This window comes from Oreochromis aureus, linkage group 17, assembly GCF_013358895.1.
Source record: "Oreochromis aureus strain Israel breed Guangdong linkage group 17, ZZ_aureus, whole genome shotgun sequence".
In the NCBI taxonomy this organism is placed as follows: Eukaryota; Metazoa; Chordata; class Actinopteri; order Cichliformes; family Cichlidae; genus Oreochromis; species Oreochromis aureus.
The window spans coordinates 34,069,693-34,089,898 of NC_052958.1; the positions used below are offsets into that span (position 1 = coordinate 34,069,693).

The 20,206-nt window shown below is 40.8% G+C and overlaps 2 protein-coding genes across 19 annotated transcripts in view; one reads left to right on the forward strand and one right to left on the reverse strand.

The window, feature by feature from the left end:
* dock7 (dedicator of cytokinesis 7) overlaps nucleotides 1-20,206 on the reverse strand; it is a 48,216-nt gene that overhangs the window by 17,866 nt on the left and 10,144 nt on the right. For 7 of the 17 annotated variants that reach the window (XM_039601279.1, XM_031760199.2, XM_039601277.1 and 4 more), the window contains exons 12-24: nucleotides 19,733-19,875; nucleotides 19,532-19,625; nucleotides 19,251-19,413; nucleotides 10,132-10,249; nucleotides 9,884-9,954; nucleotides 7,837-7,975; nucleotides 7,419-7,520; nucleotides 7,073-7,159; nucleotides 4,304-4,535; nucleotides 4,052-4,216; nucleotides 3,839-3,859; nucleotides 3,408-3,577; nucleotides 476-565 (exon numbers count right to left, since the gene is read on the reverse strand). In XM_039601279.1, coding sequence (XP_039457213.1) covers nucleotides 476-565; nucleotides 3,408-3,577; nucleotides 3,839-3,859; nucleotides 4,052-4,216; nucleotides 4,304-4,535; nucleotides 7,073-7,159; nucleotides 7,419-7,520; nucleotides 7,837-7,975; nucleotides 9,884-9,954; nucleotides 10,132-10,249; nucleotides 19,251-19,413; nucleotides 19,532-19,625; nucleotides 19,733-19,875 — 1,595 coding nt within the window. Of the gene's footprint in view, nucleotides 1-475; nucleotides 566-2,159; nucleotides 2,253-3,407; nucleotides 3,578-3,838; nucleotides 3,860-4,051; nucleotides 4,217-4,303; nucleotides 4,536-7,072; nucleotides 7,160-7,418; nucleotides 7,521-7,836; nucleotides 7,976-9,883; nucleotides 9,955-10,131; nucleotides 10,250-19,250; nucleotides 19,414-19,531; nucleotides 19,626-19,732; nucleotides 19,876-20,206 lie in introns of all 17 variants that reach the window. The other 10 variants (XM_039601276.1, XM_031760202.2, XM_031760200.2 and 7 more) reach the window with 4 other exon arrangements.
* On the forward strand, nucleotides 13,807-17,817 carry angptl3 (angiopoietin-like 3). 2 transcript variants are annotated; one of them, XM_031760209.2, is made up of 7 exons: nucleotides 13,807-14,449; nucleotides 14,595-14,705; nucleotides 14,856-14,967; nucleotides 15,091-15,204; nucleotides 15,426-15,521; nucleotides 16,149-16,421; nucleotides 16,580-17,817. In XM_031760209.2, exons 1-7 carry the CDS (start codon nucleotides 13,922-13,924, stop codon nucleotides 16,762-16,764), a joined length of 1,419 nt encoding a protein of 472 aa, XP_031616069.1. In that variant the 5' UTR covers nucleotides 13,807-13,921; the 3' UTR covers nucleotides 16,765-17,817. The 2 variants fall into 2 exon arrangements, with proteins under 2 accessions (XP_031616069.1, XP_039457216.1); XM_039601282.1 differs by having other exon boundaries at nucleotides 15,429-15,521.

Below are 20,206 nucleotides of genomic sequence, written 5' to 3' on the forward strand. Positions count from 1 at the left end.
ACCAAGTAAACTAGACCTGCTTGAAAATTCTATTGTAAACTGAATATTTTCAACCTAAGTGAACATTATAAACTTTTTCCTGATAGACACTAAACATACCCACCCATCTGTCTATATGTTTATTGGTAAGTATGTCCTATGGTAACATAGCACCTGACTGAAAGCTAAACAGTATTGGATTTTCTTAAATGAAAACCAAATACAATTTGCACTCTCTGACTGAGCGGTGGACAATAAAGAAAGACTTTCCAATAGTCAGTGTTAGCCAGATTACAACCAACATTCACATCACATCAAAATATCCTCATATTGAGAACAAGAGGCAGATCGGTGACATACAGCATTCAACAAGACTCCACAACAACCAAATACGACATCAATCAATCCAGAGGCACACATCCACAGACAAGACAGGTGAGGAGGAGGACAAGAGGTGGCTGGGGGTCGGCTCCTCCCCCAGTGCAAGTGGCTCTACCTTTTTTGTGGGCAACCGTCCTGTTAAAGTTTGCAAGAAACTGGCGCTCTCAGTGTGCGAAGACATGCGATTGCCACAGCGCTCCATGGCCTATGAGTGGGATGAATGGAACGGTGACAGCAAGGTTAGTGGAGGAGCAACTAGAGAGTGGGGTTGCACCTTCTTCCTCAGCGCGCAGGCAAAACGTGCGTGCTGAGTAACACAGCCCCCTCGCGCACACACACACACACACACACACACACGCACAAGCACACTTTTGTGATCTGTTGGACATTTTCATACATGAAGACACAAAACAACAGACACAGGACAGGGACACAGCACTTGAAAAGCATTGTACCCATAATCTAAAACAGCTGATACATCAATAGTTTGAGCATCTTATGGTAGAGATGCAAAATGGCTACACAAAAGTGCAATCAAATATAGTCCTAACATTAATAATGCTTTTGTGCAACACTGTAGCCATTTCTTAATAATGAGCCATTCTGCATCCCTCCAGGTAAATACAAGACCTTAGAGATGGTTTTATTGCAGGTAGGTGGACGACATCCCATGCTAAATGCTTATTATGACTGTGCTCTGCCAGTCTATGCACACTGTGGTAAGCTAGGTGTGATTCTATGGCTACAATGTGCCCATTTATTTTTATATTTGTGTAAATTAATATGTTATGACAACTTAAAATGACAGAGGACTTAACATCACATTAAGATGGAAAGTGAGGCGGACAAAGACCACACACATGTAGATGCACAGTCACACTCACAGATATACCATGCTCCAGTAATAAATGAACGGTGGTTGAAATGAGGTTTGTTAGGAGAGGGTCATGCAGGTTAACTAGCTGAGAGCAGAAGAAATCCAGAGAGGGAAAAGGGACTTTTTTTTAAAAAAAGGGGATAAAGATAAATTAAAAAAAACAACAACAAAAAAACATAAAAAAGAACAACTAGTCTGCTGATGGATTTCTAACACAACTCTCTTTTTTTCTCTACCAACCCAATTATTCTCTGACAGATTGTGTTGGATTGAGGCTAGCAATGACTGATCACAGTAAACATAGAAGAGTGGTCAACAATATCTGAGAAACTGCTACCATAAATTGCTCTGGCCTATTTTTGGATATATCTCAATTTAGACTACTTTTAATGCAGATACAGAGGAAAAAAAGAGAGGTGTTAGATGTGATTCGCAAAGAGGGCTGACACCTAAGACTAACATGACTGGAGGGTCATGGAGGCGGCTGTGACTCCCACGTATGGGATTAATGGGAGGGTTGTGACTTGAGGTATAACAGAATACTGTAATATTCTGAAGTTTTGGTCTTTTATGTCTTTGTCTTTAGTCTTTGATACTAGCCACTTGCGTGGTTTAGAAATATGTGTACTTTGAATTTTTAAAAGAGCAAAATGTGATCGGCATCACAGCCAGGTCACTTAAAACCATTGCAAAGAGCTTGAAGGATAGGCTGAAAATATTAATGAAAGGTGTGAGCATGACAAAATAAAAAGACACAAAAATGAAAAACCTGGATAAGCACTGATATACCCGATATGCCTCGCTATTAATGATTCCAGGAAAGCACACAAATAAGCCAAAACTCCAAATATATCAGTATCCCTTAAGTGTAGGTTGTTTTTGTCGTGAGGCAAAGTGGAGGACGGGGCATTCATAAAACCACCTGCATGGTTTCTGGAGCGGACCCAGGGCTGGATCCCCAGGGGGCACTCTTAGAGCCCATGGTGTTCACCCACGAGTTGGATCGGTCTAAGCCCTAGGGGTGCCAGGGTCAAAGGACACAAGGCAGGCGGGAAGCAAGGGAACAAGCGAGCAGCACGGGGGGGAGAAGGAGGAGGGAAGGAATAATGACAAGTTAAAGAGGTTCAGAGGTCAGGACAGCTGGAAGATGCCAAGGGCCTCAAAACGGTTAGCTGTCAGTAAATTAAAAATCATCACCACATAGGAGCAAAGCACAAAGGTTCTCTCTCTCTCCCTTTCTTTCTCTGCATTAAAAAAAACCCCCCAACAACAACTACCCCTCCCTAAGAGACAAGAGAAGAAAGGTTTAGTTAAGTATTAGCAGCAAAAGGGAACATTCATCAAAAAAAGGGGCTGCATCCATCATGTAATGGTTACAAGTACAGCAAGACCATTAGAAAGGCACATTACATCATTCACTCACTGTTCACATATTTGTTGGGTTTTTTTTCGAGGGGGTTAAATGAAAAAAAAAGTTTGAATTGGGAACTCCCAAATTATATGAGACAAAATACATGAACTCAATTAAAAGGATAAAATGAAATAAAAAGGAACAAAGAAATCAAATAAAGACTAACAGTAGCAAAGTCTTTTCAGAGTCCTCAGAAAAGACATGGCCTTTGAAACTATTTAATTTAATCTTGACTGATTTGACTTTAAACTAAATACACCGTACATTTTTCACAATGCATAATAAGCATTATTTGTGCATAGCATGTGAGTGAGTGAGTGTATGTGTGTGTATGTGACAGGCTGCTGGTACAACGGTTGGAGAGATAAGATGTTCAAGCTTGTGTTTGCACAACGCGCATGCAGTTTACATGTTGATAAAACTGTGGGTCACTGTGCAGAGGGAGGCCTCTACCTTGTGTGGTTTAAGATACACATATTCAGTACAAATACCTTACATGAGTCTGTCTAAAAATACATCACAGAGCAAGGGCTCCTACATTACAACAGTGTTAAATAATTAACTACAGTATCTGACATCCACATTGAGTATGTATGAGCCAAATTTAGAGCAAAGTGCTCCCAAAAATACGAGTGTGGGTTCAGGCCACATTTGGACCACATGTAAGAATTTTAGTGCTTTATTAAAGATTTAACAGAAAACTGAATGACCATTCAGAGAAAAGAAGTTATAGGGTCATGTGTGACTTGACGACCTTACCTTGCTGCCAATGATGGAGCGGACCTCATCGTCAGGAGAGGTGGGCGTACCGGAGATGTCGGGGTTACTGTTGCTAAGACTACGGGAGCGATTGAGGTTAAGGCTGGCTGGTCGAACAGCTGAGCGAGCCATGGTGGCATAGTGAACCGAACCTCCCAACCCTCCTGGGCCTTTGGCAACACACAACGGAAAGAAAATGAGGAAAATAGGAGTTCGATGAGCCACTGCACCTAACCATACAGTAATGAATCCATTATTTCAGAGTAGTTTATTAACACTTCTGGTAGTGGATGGTTTAACAACAAAAGCCGCTGCAAACCCCCCCCAAAAACCTGTATATACCAAATACAAGCCAATACACCAAAAAAACAACTGTAACTTTTATCCAAAGGCTAAATCTATTGTGATGTACAGACGCTGGCCATATCTACCTGTTAAGGATGAGTTGGTGTCTGTGTTGGGCAGGCAGAAGACAAAATGGATGTGGGAGGAAAAAATAGTAAAAGATGAAAAGAAATAGAAAAAGAAAATTATGGCAGGAAGATTTGATGAGTTAAGGGTTGAAAGGGGTTAACTTAAAAGGAGAAAATAGAAGATTCAGGATAAAGAAAAATGGGAGGACACTGTAGTCACTGTTCCCGTACCTGGCGAGGGTGAGTTGGGGTCGGTGCTGGGCAAGCGGAAGACATAGTGGATGTATGAAGACAGCAGGCTATTGCGTCCGTGCATGTCCTGGCTGGTGTCCAGGTACTTATGAAGACGGTTCACTATGGAGGCCATCACCTCGAAACATGCTTGCCCAAGATTCACTAAAGACAAAAAGAAGAGCTTTCTGCTAGTTAACATAATTACAAGTGTAGCTTTTCGTTTTTATCTGATGCAGGCCTTTATCATACCTATCTGTCCAGCAATGACGGGCGGGCGCACTACCAGCAACACCAACTTGTCAAGTAGAAGGTGAAGGAATCGAACTATTGGTTCCAGTTGGGACGAGTTTAGTGCTGCAATGCTGGACTTGAGCTCAGTTTCCAGGTTGTTCTCCATGATGCGCATGTCTCCTATCCTTACTGGGAACATGTGCTCATCCAGGGCATGCACCAATGCAAAGAACTTATCCAGGTACTGGTCCTAATGATGGAGAGTTGGAGGAATGGGGGTAGAGATGAGGTTAATAAGTGAGAGAAAGTTTTTTGGCAAAAACAAATGTCGGTACCATAATGTGGAAGTGGCAAACAGAGAAAATCACGTAAAAAGGAGAGAAAGGAAGAAAGAAATGTGACAAAGAGTAATGGATAGAAAAGAAATACCAAGAGAAGAAGAGGCCAAGAATTAAAAAACACAATTGCGTACAAGGATGAAAAAGCTAAAGGGGAAGAAAGTCAAAAAAGTAAGCTTGGATGTATTCTTCTGTACTCTTTGCTAAACCAGCAAGTTGCCTCCCCGAGTAAAAACCGCAAGCCGAACATTACTACAAGTACACAGGAGAATCCAGCAAGTCTAATCTGTGCCAAGAACAGTGATTTATGAGCACATTAGTCCCAGCTGGGCTCCTAGAGGCCATGGTCAAGCCCCTCCCAACACCACAGTCGAATCAGAGATGGAGTAGGCCCCAGTAAATTACTGGCAAGGTAAGAGTCACTACCTAATGAACTGGTGCTGGGAAGGAATTAGTTTAGGTGTGAAAATAATGTTTTTTCTATTAACTTTAAGTGAAATAAGAGAGGCCATGGAAAAAGACTTTCGGACTGCCTCGAAGAGATTCTGGCAAACCGTCAGGCGTCTCAGGAGGGGAAAGCGGTGCTCTACCTGCACTGTGTATAGTGCTGGCGGTGCGCTGCTGACGTCGACTGAGAAAATTGTCAGGCGGTGGAAGGAATACTTCGAGGACCTCCTTAATCCCACTGACACGTCTTCCGAGGAGGAAGCAGAGTCTGGGGATGAGGGGAATGACCCGCCAATTTCTGGGGTCGAAGTCACTGAGGCAGTTAAACAACTCCTCGGTGGCAGAGCCCCTGGTGTTGATGAGGTCCGCCCGAGTTCCTGAAGGCTCTGGACGTTGTAGGGCTGTCCTGGTTGACACGCCTCTACAATGTTGCGTGGAGATCAGGGGCAGTACCCTGGACTGGCAGACGGGGTGGTGGTCCCCATCTTTAAGAGGGGAGACCGGAGGGTGTGTTCCAACTACAGGGGATCACACTCCTCAGCCTCCTGGGAAAGTCTATGCCAGGGTGTTGGAAAGGAGAGTTCGTCCGTTAGTCGAACCTCGGATACAGGAGGAACAATGCGGTTTTCGTCCTGGTCGCGGAACACTGGACCAGCTCTTTATCCTCTCGAGGATACTTGAGGGTGCATGGGAGTTTGCCCAACCAGTCTACATGTGTTTTGTGGACTTGGAGAAGGCATTCGACCGTGTCCCTCGGGTGTCCTGTGGGAGGTGTTGCGGGAGTATGGGGTGTCTGGCCCACTGCTACGGGCCATTCGATCCCTATACAACCGTTGTAAGAGTTTGGTTCGCATTGCCGGCAATAAGTCGGACTTGTTTCCGGTGGGTGATGGGCTCCGCCAGGGCTGCCCTTTATCACCGATTCTGTTCATAATTTTTATGGACAGGATTTCTAGGCGCAGCCAAGTGGCGGAGGGCTTCCACTTCGGTGGCCTCAGAATCTCATCTCTGCTTTTGCGGATGATGTGGTTCTGATGGCTTCATCGGTGGGGGCCTCCAGCTCGCACTGGAACGGTTCGCAGCCGAGTGTGAAGCAGCAGGAATGAGGATCAGCACCTCCAAATCTGAGGCCATGGTTCTCAGCCGAAAAGGGTGGAGTGCCCACTCCGGGTCGGGATGAGTTCCTGCCCTAGTGGAGGAGTTCAAGTATCTCGGGGTCTTGTTCGCGAGTGATGGGAGAAGGAGCCGGAGATCGACAGACGGATTGGTGCTGCGGCTGCAGTGATGCGGACGCTGCACCGGTCCGTCCGTCGTGGTGAAGAGGGAGCTGAGTGTAAAAGCGAAGCTCTCAATTTACCGGTCGATCTACGTCCCGACCCTCACCTATGGCCACGAGCTGTGGGTAGTGACCGAAAGAACGAGATCGCGGATACAAGCGGCAGAAATGAGCTTCCTCCGAAGGGTGGCTGGCCTCTCCCTTAGAGATAGGGTGAGAAGTTCGGCCATCCGGGAGGGGCTCAGAGTAGAGCCGCTGCTCCTCCACATCGAAAGGAGCCAGTTGAGGTGGTTCGGGCATCTGACAAGGATGCCCCTGGGCGCCTCCTGGGTGAGGTGTTCGGGCATGTCCCACCGGGAGGAGGCCCCGGGCAGACCCAGGACGCGCTGGAGAGATTATATCTCTCGGCTGGCCTGGGAACGCCTTTGGTGTTCCCCGGATGAGCTGGAGGAGGTGGCTGGGGAGAGGGAGGTCTGGGCTTCTCTGCTTAGGCTGCTGCCCCCGCGACCCGACTTCGGATAAAGCGGATGAGGATGGATGGATGGATGGATGGATGAAATATTTTGAGTCATATTACAATAATAAATCTGTCCATCTTTATTTCCAAATAACAGGTTATGTTGGCATTGTAAGGTTTTACTTTCTAGGACATAGTTAACTAATGAATCTGAAAAATTCACAAAACTACTGCAGCTACTGTGAAGCTGCTGTGCTGAGTACTATTACCTGTGTGTGGATGGTTGAAACAGCAACCACTTCTACATTGAATACTCCTCGATGGTTGTCTACCCACTTCATGCCCGGGAGAGGGACCTGAAGGTACAATAATGGGAGAATAAATCCGAGTGGCACTTACATAACAGAGAGAAACAATGAAAGGGGAGGGCCAGGTTATCTGATAGGCTTGTGATAATGCAGTATTATATAATAATAATTTCAGAAGTGCATCCTGGGAATCCCATATATAGCACACTAGTTATATTTAATACACAAACATCAGAAGTTTTCCTTTAGCTCATCTCTCTGCATTATGCTTGTTTCATTCAATATAAGCTTAAAAAATGCATCTTACATCTGGGGAGAGAACAGAGTAGGACTGTGGTGGTTTTTCCAGAGACACGGGCAGACAGAAGTGTCCCGTTCTCAGACGCCCGTTCTGCAACATTGGAATCCACTGCACACAAAAAAGAGGGAGATAAATGATAAACAATACACATACATCTTCTAAATTCACTAGGAGAATGTGAGTGACTGTTTTGAAATAGATTTTTAGGCTGTTAAACATGTCTCTAAATAAATGAATCTTTTTTTTACCCTTTCATATGTTGCACATGTGCTATTTTCAGTTAAATTTCTTTCATTTCTTTTTTCCCCACAGTGTCTTTTTGCAAATGGGGTTTGAAGTGGGCATGTCTAAATTCACAGCTATGAAAGAACAGAGCTCAAATTTGAAATTATACACACATGCATTATCACATGATTTTACCTACCGTGTATCCCACAGGGGTCTCCAGTGGTGTGTTCTGCTTCTGCTGGCAGCTGACATGGTAAAAGGTGAAAAGAATGTGGTGGTGGTCTGACAGAGAGGCGGGCAGTTTGATCTTAATCTCGTCATGAAAGTCGGGAGATCTACATCAATTAATAAAAAATTAAAAAAAAACAATTTCATGAGTATCACAAACTGATCATTTTAGAGTCAGATAATTGAGGACAAATCTCTTTTGAGTGGCTTGCAGTCAATCGATTAAACTGTGTAGGCATATCGTACAGTTCAGGCCGCTATCTCGATGTTGCTTCACTTGGCTGATGGTTCCAGCTACAGCCAGTATAACTATAGATCTTCCACTGTCTGAACACACTGTATAAGCACAACTTAGGCATAGAGAAGAGGAGAAGAGTTTCTTAGCTGTATCAAATGTGCAAGCGCGCTGTTCTACCGACTGCCTGCTCACTGGTTAGCACCTCTTCAATACCGGTGACCAGTATATGTTACTGAAGGGAGAACATGTCAGTCAGAAATATGCAAAGACTTTTCTCAATGCTTTCCCAGAAGGCTTTTAGAGAACTAATTGCAAAGAATATTGAATACATTAGGCCTCTTGTTTTATAAATTGGCTTAACAGGCTTACGTGCTCCATTTTCACCCCCACAATTACAAATATTTATATCAATTGACCTAAACATATTCCATTTCCACCCTCAATTTTTAACTTGGGAATATTTGTCTCAAGCAAAGCAGGGGTTCAAGTGATCTAAAAACAAAGAAATTATATAAACACGTTATTATTCACTTCAGCTGAATTCTTACAAGTCCCTCAGGAGGAAACTTTCAGAAACAAACAACCACAACTATAGTAAGCCCATCAACAGATCTACTAAGATAGCCTCAAGGATGGAAACAACCAAAACTGCTTAAAAGGGTCATAGAAGGCAACTGATTTCTCATGGGAAGAAACAGTTTGGTTCTGGACCAGAAAAGGAAAAATACTGGAGCAAAAACAGCGGCTGGAGAAACTTTTATTGGAAATGATTGTAGGTTATTGGCAGGGCAACCTACATTAAAACAAAAAGCAAATACAAGATGGAGAAAGCAGTTCTTTCTTATGGCATTTCTTATTTTTTAGAGATATACATGGTAAAATATTTTGTGCTAGTTCTAAGCGAAATGCAAAGTGTATTGACATTTCTTCTTTTGCAGCAAATTCCTAGTCAAAGTGCTACTATCACTGAGAGAGTTATAAATGACAGCAAAGGCACTGTCAACAATTTACTAGTTATTAAAATGAACACCAGTTGAAACCATCTAACAATGAACTTCACCCATTTCTAAAAAATAGCACTGAATGTAGGGCAAGCGTAGTGATTTTTCCCCCACCTTTTAAATTTCTGGCCTTTGTAGGCCGGCATGCTGGTGCAGTGATTAGGACCGTCACCTCACAGCAAGAAGGCTCTGCGTCTACAACTGAAAGCAACCTGGTGCCTTTCTGTGAGGAACTTGCATGTTCCCCCTGTTTCTGAGTGGGCTCTCTCCAGGTACTCTGGCTGCCTTCTGCATGTTAGATTAAGTGGTGGTTCTAAATTGGCTATAGATGTGAATGTGAACGTCAACCGTTTTTCCCCAGTGTCAGCTAGGATAGGCTCCTCCCACCCTTTGTGTCATTGATTTGGTTTAGTGATTTAGAAAATGGATGGATGCATTTCTGTTGTGACTTTGAACAGTGTAAAGTATATAAAAGAACAAAAAACATGCAAATTAAGAAAATATCTTTACAACTTTGGTAAATAATACATGTTATTCTAGATATTCCTTGGTTTGCAGTGAGGGGTTTTTGTCTCCTAAATGCTTGATTTTTGTCCTCAAAACAATGAGGATGTTTTACCTGATCTGCTTGTGTTTTGTCTTTTAGGGTATGTTTTTCTCTAATTTCGATACACATCAAGGTTAACATCCTTTTTCCTGATTTTTATGAGTAGAGTTGATTTTTGATGATGCTTTTGGAACAGCACACTATGTAGCTCATTTCAACCAAAACAGACCTGTTGTGGTACACCACTGCAGTGTAGGCCTCTTTGTAGAAATCAGCACAACTTGACTTCCCAAATATTACCTGAGGAATAAACAACAGTTTTACAATAAATCAGATGACCAGAAATGTATCTTTTAATTATTACCAACTGCGTAATAAAAGTTGCCAAGACACTAAAACACCTGACAGATATTACATTTATAGCTTGACTAAGATTCAAAAACAAAAATCTTCATGTTCTGGAAAATCATTGTGTACCGGCATTGCATTGCTTGGATCTTCTCCGTTCATAAATTGCACTTTCACGGTGATGTTGCGGGCGGAGCCTTGGCGGTTGGCAAAGTTCAGACTCTGAGGGTTCACATATAGCAGATTTCTGAAAAATATACATTCAAGTGCACAGACAGAAAGAGGGGAAAAAAATGCACATCAGAGATTCAACCACACTGGAATTAAAAGACAGGAATAAAACAGTAAAGAAGCATAACATAAACCTGAGAGGAATTTACCTTTATATTAAAATCTTTTTGCAACTGAGAGGTTTAACAGACAGACTCATTTTGTTTACATTTTCCAGGTCTTAAAATACATCTAGGAAGCAGCAGTGTTACTCATCGTCACAAGGTAAACTATTATAAAGTGGTAACTTTAATACACCTCAGTAAATTTTATAATACTGCGTAGCACATTTTCAAATACAGATCTGAAAAATAATCCAAAACGAGGGCCATATCATTTGACTACGTAAAGAGGATTAATGACCTTTTACTCTAATAACCAAGTGTCTCGGAAAGTGCTTGACCTACTTACCCTACCACTGTTACATCAGTTTCCACGAACTGATCAATTAAAAGGGGCAAGGCTCCCACAGCAGCTAAACCTATTCTGACTGGTACTTATGGGAGGCTTGGCCTATCAGGAACCATGAAAGGCAACCATTGCAAATAGACTTTACTTTTCAGAATGGGTTAGATAAGAGGGGAATGGGAACTGCATAAATCACTACAAAAGGATATTAACTATCTGCAATGATTTCTAATATTTTAAGAAGGGGTCTGAGAGCTTGGCATTATCTTCAGTAATTTGGTGCAAAGAAGGAAACCAGAATAATGTGTGGAGAATAAACGGCTGAGGGCCCTGGGGAAAATTTTCCAATTTGAAATGTTATTTTTCCAATTTTATCAACTGCCACTTCACAAGAATTGCTTCCATGTGAAGTAAGTCTCCCTATAAGCCAGACTACTTTGGTTTACACTGGACGTTTTTTGCAATTAATTCATATACATGAGATAAAAGGCACCTGGTCAGTCTCTCGTTTTACTTCACAATCCCATTCATTGTTGCCAAAATGTGTGTGGTACACTTGTTACTGAACTGCTGGGAAGGAGAAGGAAGCCCCAGAATAGGAAGTGTAAAGTAACCTGGGATCAGCTGACAAACCGCAATGACGTAGTCGATTCTGTGGGGGATAACCCCGCAGAGACCGCAGCTGGAACCACAAGTGACAAGGAATCGTGGGAATCTTTGTCTAATGATTAAAAATCTAATCCATCTCTTCCTCTGTTAACATCCATCTAGCATGTCCTAGTAATTGTCATGGCTGTTCTGAAGCAGGCTGTTGAACTTGAACTGAAATAGACCCCAACATGACACTACTGTGGCAGAGCTGAAATACCCATAAAAGCACAAATGGAAGCATTCCTGATTGGTCACTTCACCTCATCCGATTCAACTTCAGTTAATAAGTACACATGTGAAAGCAAACTTTACAATGTAGATGGCACTTAGGCACAGTTACTATTTTGAGATGAGGGGCTCCATAAGGGAAAACTGGCACTGTTTATCAGCTCTAAATAAAACGTTAGCTTTCTAATAAACAGATTAGATGTCATTGGAAAAATTTCCCAGTACGAGTAATTATAGAGTATTAAAAACTGAATTATTAATTTAGTAGGATTCTTAAGTGCTTCTTGATCTATGTGACCTGGTAGAGGTAGATTACACTCCACAAGTCCAAAACATTACCTTTGTCAGACAATGTTCTGAAGGATTTTTCGTATATTCTTCAAGACTAATAATGTAGTAAAATCATACAGTGAAATAATTGTTCTAGACTTGTTAAGGTAAAATTTCACAGTTACTTTTTTAGACTCATTTTAATTTCTTTTTCTGTGTATGAACATTGAAAAGTGAATTTCTTTAAATGCTTTACATGGAGACAATTTCCACTTAATCACAAATGTCCCAACCTGCTAATTAACCAGTACAGAAGAGTGGTTTTCCTACCCACAAGCCAACATATAGTGAGATGTTCAAGGACATGAAAATATGTTTCTACATGCCTTGAGTGAGAATTTGAAATCAGATGTCACTGATATCCAAACATTAATCCAACATGTTTGAGATCTGCCTGAGCCACAATAATAGGCATCTTTGGACATTCCAACAAGTTATCAAATAGATGCAGTACGAGAAAGAAGTGAAACAACTTTATGGATGCCTGTCTGGCTATAAGTCTGCTGACTATCAACACAAAAATTCAAGGAATGTGTCGTTAATGTGTCAGTTAAATGATGAACTCCAGCATGGGAGGTTACATGTTAACTCTCAAGTATCTTCAAGTTAGCCAAAACAATAATCACTGTACTGGAATGGAGGCTAGAGAGCTAAATATTGTTAGGAACTCTATGCCAATAAACTAAATTTCTGGCCCATATACTCAGTCCTTCTTTTCCTTACCAAGATTATTTCCTCCCTTTTTCATATAAAAGACCAGTAATCACTCCAACCTGAGGTACTAAATCCTTAAAACCACAAATTACTAGCAAGCTCATTATAACGACTGTGTGGTATTTTAATGCATAGTAACTGTAAATTTAACAGTTTAAGCTAACGCTAATTAAGAAAATGAAGAAACAAAACTAAAAACGTATGTTTTTATGGACAATTTCAAGCGTTAAACTATTTGCTTTATTTTTTTTTAAATACAGCAATGTGTTACTATGACAAAATTACAACATTTATATTGCAGTTAAATATTACACCAAAACATTTTTACTGATTAGTTCCACCATCCACCGCAGTTGAAGGTCAGCATATTTCGCTTCCACTGCAAGCCTATAAAACTGTTGTTTTTTTGTTTTTTTTACGAGTGATCCCAGTGCACAGGAATGATTCCTTAGAAGCTGCAAGCTAATCAGAAAACTCAGCATTTCCCATTTTGTGTCTGTTTGTCTGTTATTAAAGAAACACAAACACACACACACACACACACACAAAAACACACCATGACATATCTGACGGGAAAAAAATTAGTGAGCAATAAAACTGTGATGATGAGTACATAATATCCAAACTCTCTGACATCATTCATGCCCAGGAGCTCAAACCTGGCACAGATGACAGACTCAATCCCATCTCCAGACAAAAAGAGGAAGAAGAGAGAGAGAGGGAGGGAGAGAGAGAGAGAGAGGGTGTCTGGTGTGAGGCTGATTCAGCAGGATGCTAAATCAAACCCAGGAGCATTAATTACACACAGCATTATCAATCAGAGCCCAGTGAGTGCAGGGTTATAAGGTTTGAGATTGATCAGGCTGACGATCCATCAAAACAGCAGTGGCCATTGTTGGCTTTCTGCTGATCAGCTAAATTGCTGGAGAGCAGGGCAGGGTGTGGTATGGAGAGGGGGATTGGGGTTAAATGGTTAGTATGTGAGTGTGAGTGTGAGTGTGTGTGTGTGTGTGGGGGGGGGGGGGGGGGGGGGGGACACATGTCGTTTGCACACTGCTGTGATTTGTTTGTTCAGAAGAGGGAGGGGTCAAGGGGGATTTGGGAGGAGGTGGGGTACATAGCTAAAAACATAGTAGGGATTAATGATCAGCTAATCCCCCCTCCTTTACTGAGAGGGCAGTATATAACACGAGGCAGCCCGCCATTCTCATATTGCTTTAGCAGCAAAGAAGTCTAGCTTAGCAGCGGAGAGAAGAGTGTAGAGGAGAACACGAGTACAGCTGAAGCAGGGTTCTAGGACTGGAATAGCAAAATCATCATGAAGGTATTTTTCCTGTTGCTGGTGCTAGCCAGTTCAACCGTTGCTGCCCCCCTGGAAGCCTCGGGTAGACAAGAACACCCGACCCTGTCTTCCCAGGCTTCCACCATAGCGCCGATCCAACCCGAGCCCAGGTCTCGCTTTGCCATGCTGGACGATGTTCGCCTACTAGCAAACGGCCTCCTCCAGTTAGGCCAGAGTTTACGAGAGTTCGTCCACAAGACCAAGGCACAGATCAACGACATCTTCCAAAAGCTCAATATTTTTGACCGCTCTTTTTACCAGCTCTCAGTCGTCACATCGGAGATTAAAGAGGAAGAAGAAGAGCTCAAAAAGACAACTAGCTTTTTGAAGGCCAACAATGAGGAGATCAAGAATTTGTCACTGGAAATCAACTCGAAGATCAACAACATCTTACAGGAGCGCACACAACTGCAGAGCAAGGTGGGGAACCTTGAAGAAAGACTGAAGGGCTTGTCGCAGAGCATGGTCCCTTCTGATCAGCTTAGTGAAATCACATCTCTCAAGGTAAGATGCTTCAGCAGCTAAAACTTTACAACATAAGTCATTCAAGATAAGCTCACTGAATAAGGAGCAGATAAGCTGTGTTTTACATTTCATCTGAAAAACTTTCACATCAACACATGAGACTCAAAGTATTATATTTTTTTAGGAAGTGATTGAAGCTCAAGATAAAACAATTGCCAATCTTCTGAAAGCTGTGAAGGAGCAACATGATCAGCTGGACTACCAGAAAATAAAGATTAAAAACCTGGAGGAAAAGGTACTTGTACAAGAAATCATTATATTTTGCCTTTACAGGGAAAATATCTGAAATCTCTGATAATCTAATTTGTTACATTACCAATGAACATTCTGTTTAAACTATATATAAAACTATTTAAAATGAGTGACTCACTTGCATCTCCTGCAGCTCAGCTATGAGAGTTTTCAAGATACAGCTGATAAACTAATGGACTCAGACTACGAAACTCTCAATATGTTTGAATATCTGAAAGGAAACTCAACTGGCCTGGAAACAAGTGGTAATTACTTAATATACACTATCAGTAGCTCAAATATTTTTCAAAATGCCAAACTTACTTAAATAAAAGTAGAGTAAAGGAATTCATTTGGCTTTTCTACACTGTTTTTTTTTTTTTTTTAAGATTTTCCCGTGGACTGCACTGAGGTGTTTAACAAAGGAGAAACAAATAGCGGTGTCTACGTTATCAAACCAAACCAATCAGAGCCATTCAGCGTTTTCTGTGAAATGAGTTCAGGTGGGTAAGCAATCTCGAGTTCTCATCAAAGGCGTCCAAATACCATTTCTGCATTCACAAGCACTGACATTTTTTAGATAACACAATGGCATTTGTGCATATTTCTACAATGATTGAGGAAAGAGCAAAAAAAAAAGAAAAGAAAAAAAGTTGATAACCTACTCACATTATTTATGACAAAACTTTTACATTTCCTGAAATATTTCTTTGTTCTTTTACAGAAGGGGGTTCAACAGTCATCCAGCGCAGGGTTGATGGTTCGGTGGATTTTGATCAGACATGGGAAAAGTACGAAAAAGGTTTTGGAGACCTGGAAAGTGAGTACACTTTATAGTTTAAATTTTTTTTAAATGACAGTCTTTACTCGTAATAAACATAAATTTTTCAAGAATGTCATGGCATATTCAGGAAAAAAATATATACTGAAAGTAGCAGAAAACAATAAGGGCTGACACAATATAAAGAAAAAGCCATAATCAATTGATCAGAACAGTTCCTAAATATTTTCTATTAAAGTAGAAAATCTATTGTGTCAGCAGTGTCTTGGTTGCAGGAGCATTTGTAAGTGCTCCCTATAGCCTTGGTCACAGGAAACAATAATTGTCAAATATCGGCCCTGAACGACTTCCTGTATTATCCGAGCACACAGCCAGTTTGGCAGCCTTCCCTACAGCACTTGGTATGCTCAGACAAGCACTCATAATCCATTTACAACAAAAAGGCTCTTCATCCGCAAAAGATGAGTTGCAACCTTCTTTCACAGCTACCTGCCTAACGATTACAACCCACATGCTACTAACAGCATGCTTTTAATACCTGGTTGACCCAAAGTCTGCTGAAAGTTAATTACAATTTTCAATCCATTATAAGATGAACTGAGACTTCAGAGTTTCTGAGATTTTTTTTCCTACAAATAAACAAAATAAATTTGATTTGTCACACAGAGGACTTCTGGCTGGGCTTAAAAAAGATCCACAGCATTACACAGGAGGGTGTTTACATCCTTCGCGTTGATTTAGAGGACTGGAAGGAGGAAAAACACTGGGTTGAATACCGCTTCTCACTGGAAGGTCCCTCCAAGGACTATAGTCTTCATGTCAGCCATTTCTCAGGTGACCTGCCTGATACCATGGCCAACTGCACCGGCATGAAATTTGCCACGAAAGACAGAAACACAGACAGCAACCAGAACTCCAACTGTGCACGCAGCTCCACAGGTACAATCACAAGTCACAGTATCTTGGAATGTTTCTCCACCATAGCAATAAAATAAATAATTATCTCTGATGGAGACATTTTTTTCTAAACAAGACAAAAATCACATAGCTAAGACCAATATATGCTGATATAATTTCCTATCTTGACTCCCTGGCAGGTGGCTGGTGGCTCAATGCTTGCGGTGAAACCAACCTTAATGCTAGGCATGTGTGGCTGAGACCAAAGGGGCGCTTGATGAGGAGGAAGGGCATTCACTGGAGGCCAACCACAGGGTCCTCGTACTCACTCAAGATGACCAAAATCTCCATTCGACAAGCTTCAACTGCTGATATCTCCATCTGAGCCCCCTGTCCACACACTATATAATACTATTGGCTTTTTTTTCCAATACACGGACATCCAAAAAGTTCAATAGGAGGGGGAAGTGACATAACACAGGCCTTCCATATGTCCAGTCTTAATTCACCCACAACATTGAGCAGATTCCTCCCTAACATTATTCTGTCATTGGCTAGTGCTGACCACCAGATAGCAGACCAAAAAAATGTCAGAAGTCAGCAAATGCTGACCTGTTGCAACGTGGCACACAGGTTGTTAACCTACTGTGTCTGATCCGACAAGGACAGTAAGTAGAACTGTCATTATGCAACATCTGTCACCGCTTGCAAAACAGACATATTGATCCACATCAGCAAGCTAATTCAGAATTGATTGCAAAGAAATACATTGCAGTCGTATAACAGCAAATGAGGTTTCTGAGAATAGACTACAATTTTGAAACCCACACTGCTTAACAACCACTAAGGTGAACTGGGATACATTTATGACAACAACAAAACAAGGTATTTTAAAGTGTGTTTGAAAGAACTACATGTTCAAAGTGGCTAAAGGGACAAATACCAACAGATTATTACATAAAGCATGCAAGTTATGTAAGTGAAGGTAAAAAGATCATCTCCTGCTTCTGAAAAAAGTCCACTACAAATTGGCTACAGCGTAACTGTAACCAGTCAAATTCAGTAGAACACATTGGGGATAGAAAGCTTTAGACAGCGCACTGATTTTTCTTTTTGTTATTCTTTTATATTTTTTTTATTCTGTATTTAAACTATGATATGATATGATTTATGCAGGTACCGCTAGAAAATTATAATTTCTGTGTATTTCCTACATTATTGAGTCATATTGACTTTTGTTCATTATTACAACATAACCAACTGTACTGTAAAGGTTCTTATACTAACACATCACTGTGAGAAGCAGCTTTGTGTGCTAAAAATCACATTTATGAGGCCAAAAATAAATCCACCTGTATAAAAACAAAACAAAACTATGGTACTATTTCTTTGTTTAATTTTGTCTTGAATAAATAAAGAGGACATGTTAAAAGGTTGACACAGAAATGAAAATGAGATCTAAGGAATAAAACCACTGTAAAAAAAAAAAGAAAAAAAAGAAGGAAAAACTGTGATCCCAGAAAATCACTGTAAACAAATCCACTTAACTCAGTTCTGCTAACTATCACTCACAGGCCAATTACATCTGAAGACAGTCAGGCCCTGTCAGCACCTGTCTGGATGTAATCACCTAATATCGGTCTATCAAAATATGCTGCTCAAAGAAAAAAAAAGAACAAACTGAAAATCTTTACTGATATAGACTCATGTAACAATAGTAAATTCATACTTTATGTAATCCCTTGACGTTTTTAGCAGTACAACATTGTATGCTAACATAAAATGTTCTGGACAAAACCCAAAACAGAAAAAAAATGGCAGGCATAATTTTCCAAATACTCCTCACATAGTTTGTACTGCACAGGAACACAAATAAACTAGTTTTTATTTTAACCCTTAAAAAACCTTTTTTGTTTTTAATTTACTTTAGCTTCAGTTAGTTTCCAGATTGTAATTTCTTGTTTCAGTTCAGTTTTTATTGTTTGAAAATGTTAAGTTTTACTTCATTTTTGATTAATTTCAGTGTTAGTTTTGGCCTTTAAAATTATTACTGAATAAAGGGCAAGTGTCAGAGGCCAAGATTGAGGAAAATCAGAAAATGTATTAAAATAAAAACATAACTTTTTAACTGCGAGTTGACTCACAGCCTTGTAGACACCGCGGGTCTCAATAAACACATCCATCAATAAAATACATTTTTTAACCAGTGAGCTAAAGAGTGAAGTAGTATTTACATGTTAAGTTGCTAGCCAGTTTGAATTACACTGCTGGAAAGTGAATATGACTTATATGAATAATGACCCTATTATTTTGCCTTTTTTAATGAACAATACATAATTTGTAAAAAAATCTGTTTTTTTGCACTGGCCCCCAAAATCCATTATGAGTTAGTAATGCTTTAACATCTCTCCATGAGGCCTTGACAAAAATAGCCATAGTTCACTTAGAAATGTGCAAAGATCATGTTTCCCCAGTATATAGCATACTGATAGACATGACCTATAAACACTGACAGATATAAGGCAAACATTATTAAGCCAAAAATAAAGAAATAAAATAATATCATCACAAAGCCTGAGATAACATCTTTTTTTTTAATTTAAGTCCTTCCTTTGCTGAGAAAATAAGCCAAGAAAGAACATTTCTACTTAGATATTATGTTAGAATATTTCCAGCCCCAATGCAACCTGAATGAGTGGACAAAAATGGATGGGTGAATGATTCACATCCATACCAAAATGTAATGGGTAACTTCCCTTTTCAGATTTAATGAAATTGTGCTTAGCATTTTTTGTGTAATCTCGATCTCAAACAAACAAATAAACTACCATTCAGACGTTATTCAATGACTACAGGTGTTTTTTTCTGTACCTGTATATGGTGTTCGGCACATAGACATCCCTGGCAGGAAACTCAAGGATCTCCCTGGTGGGACGCACCCTGCTGTCTGGGTAAGGCTTAACCTGCAGGAGATCAGGGGTCAAGCAGTAGTGGGGGTTCTCTGGAGCTGGAGAAATGTCCAGCTTCAACTGGGCTGTGGGGAGTGTGTGAGTAGTCAGAGGAAGGGGAAAGGAGTGTTAAAAAAAGAGCAAAGAGAATCGTTTTCAGATTTCAAATCAGGACAATCAAAGGAAAGCATTATTTCCAAGTACCTGTGATAGGTCTGAGTCTCCTCAGCACTGAAGACGGTCTTCTCATATCAGCTAAGAACTTGTACAAATCCTCATCACTAAGTCTGTCTCCCTCCTAAAATCACATGCAGCACAACAAACCATGAGAAAATGACAAAGCGAAGGAAAAGTAATCTAATAATAATAATCTATTATTATGTGAGCAAGCGCATTCACATGGACCTGTTTAAAGAAGTTGGTGATGGTAAGTGTTGCAGGTCTAAAACCTGTCAGGCTACATGATTCATCTCCACTTGTGGTTCTCTCCAGAGAACGCCTTCCCATAATGCTCGAGTTCCTCCGTTCAGACCATGAGCCTTTCCTCTCTAAAAAGATACAACAAAAACAAACTCAACATTTTAAACCCTACATTTATTTTTCACTCTGAACATGCAGGCATTGCTTCTAATCTGCCATAGCAACAGAAGGCTGCCGCCACCAGTCAGCATCAAAGATAACCTCTAAGGTCAAAGGGTAGTCAAACAGCAAGGGTCACAGTAAAAATAACACAGCAGGGATCAATATGATGTTGCCGTGTTTGTTTCTAAATCACGCCAATTTACTGAAATGTCCATGCACCTAATGCATGACTGCCATGTCTGTTATGGTCTCTTCAACTAGACCATGTGTGACACTGAAAGTGGGCATAAAAAGCGC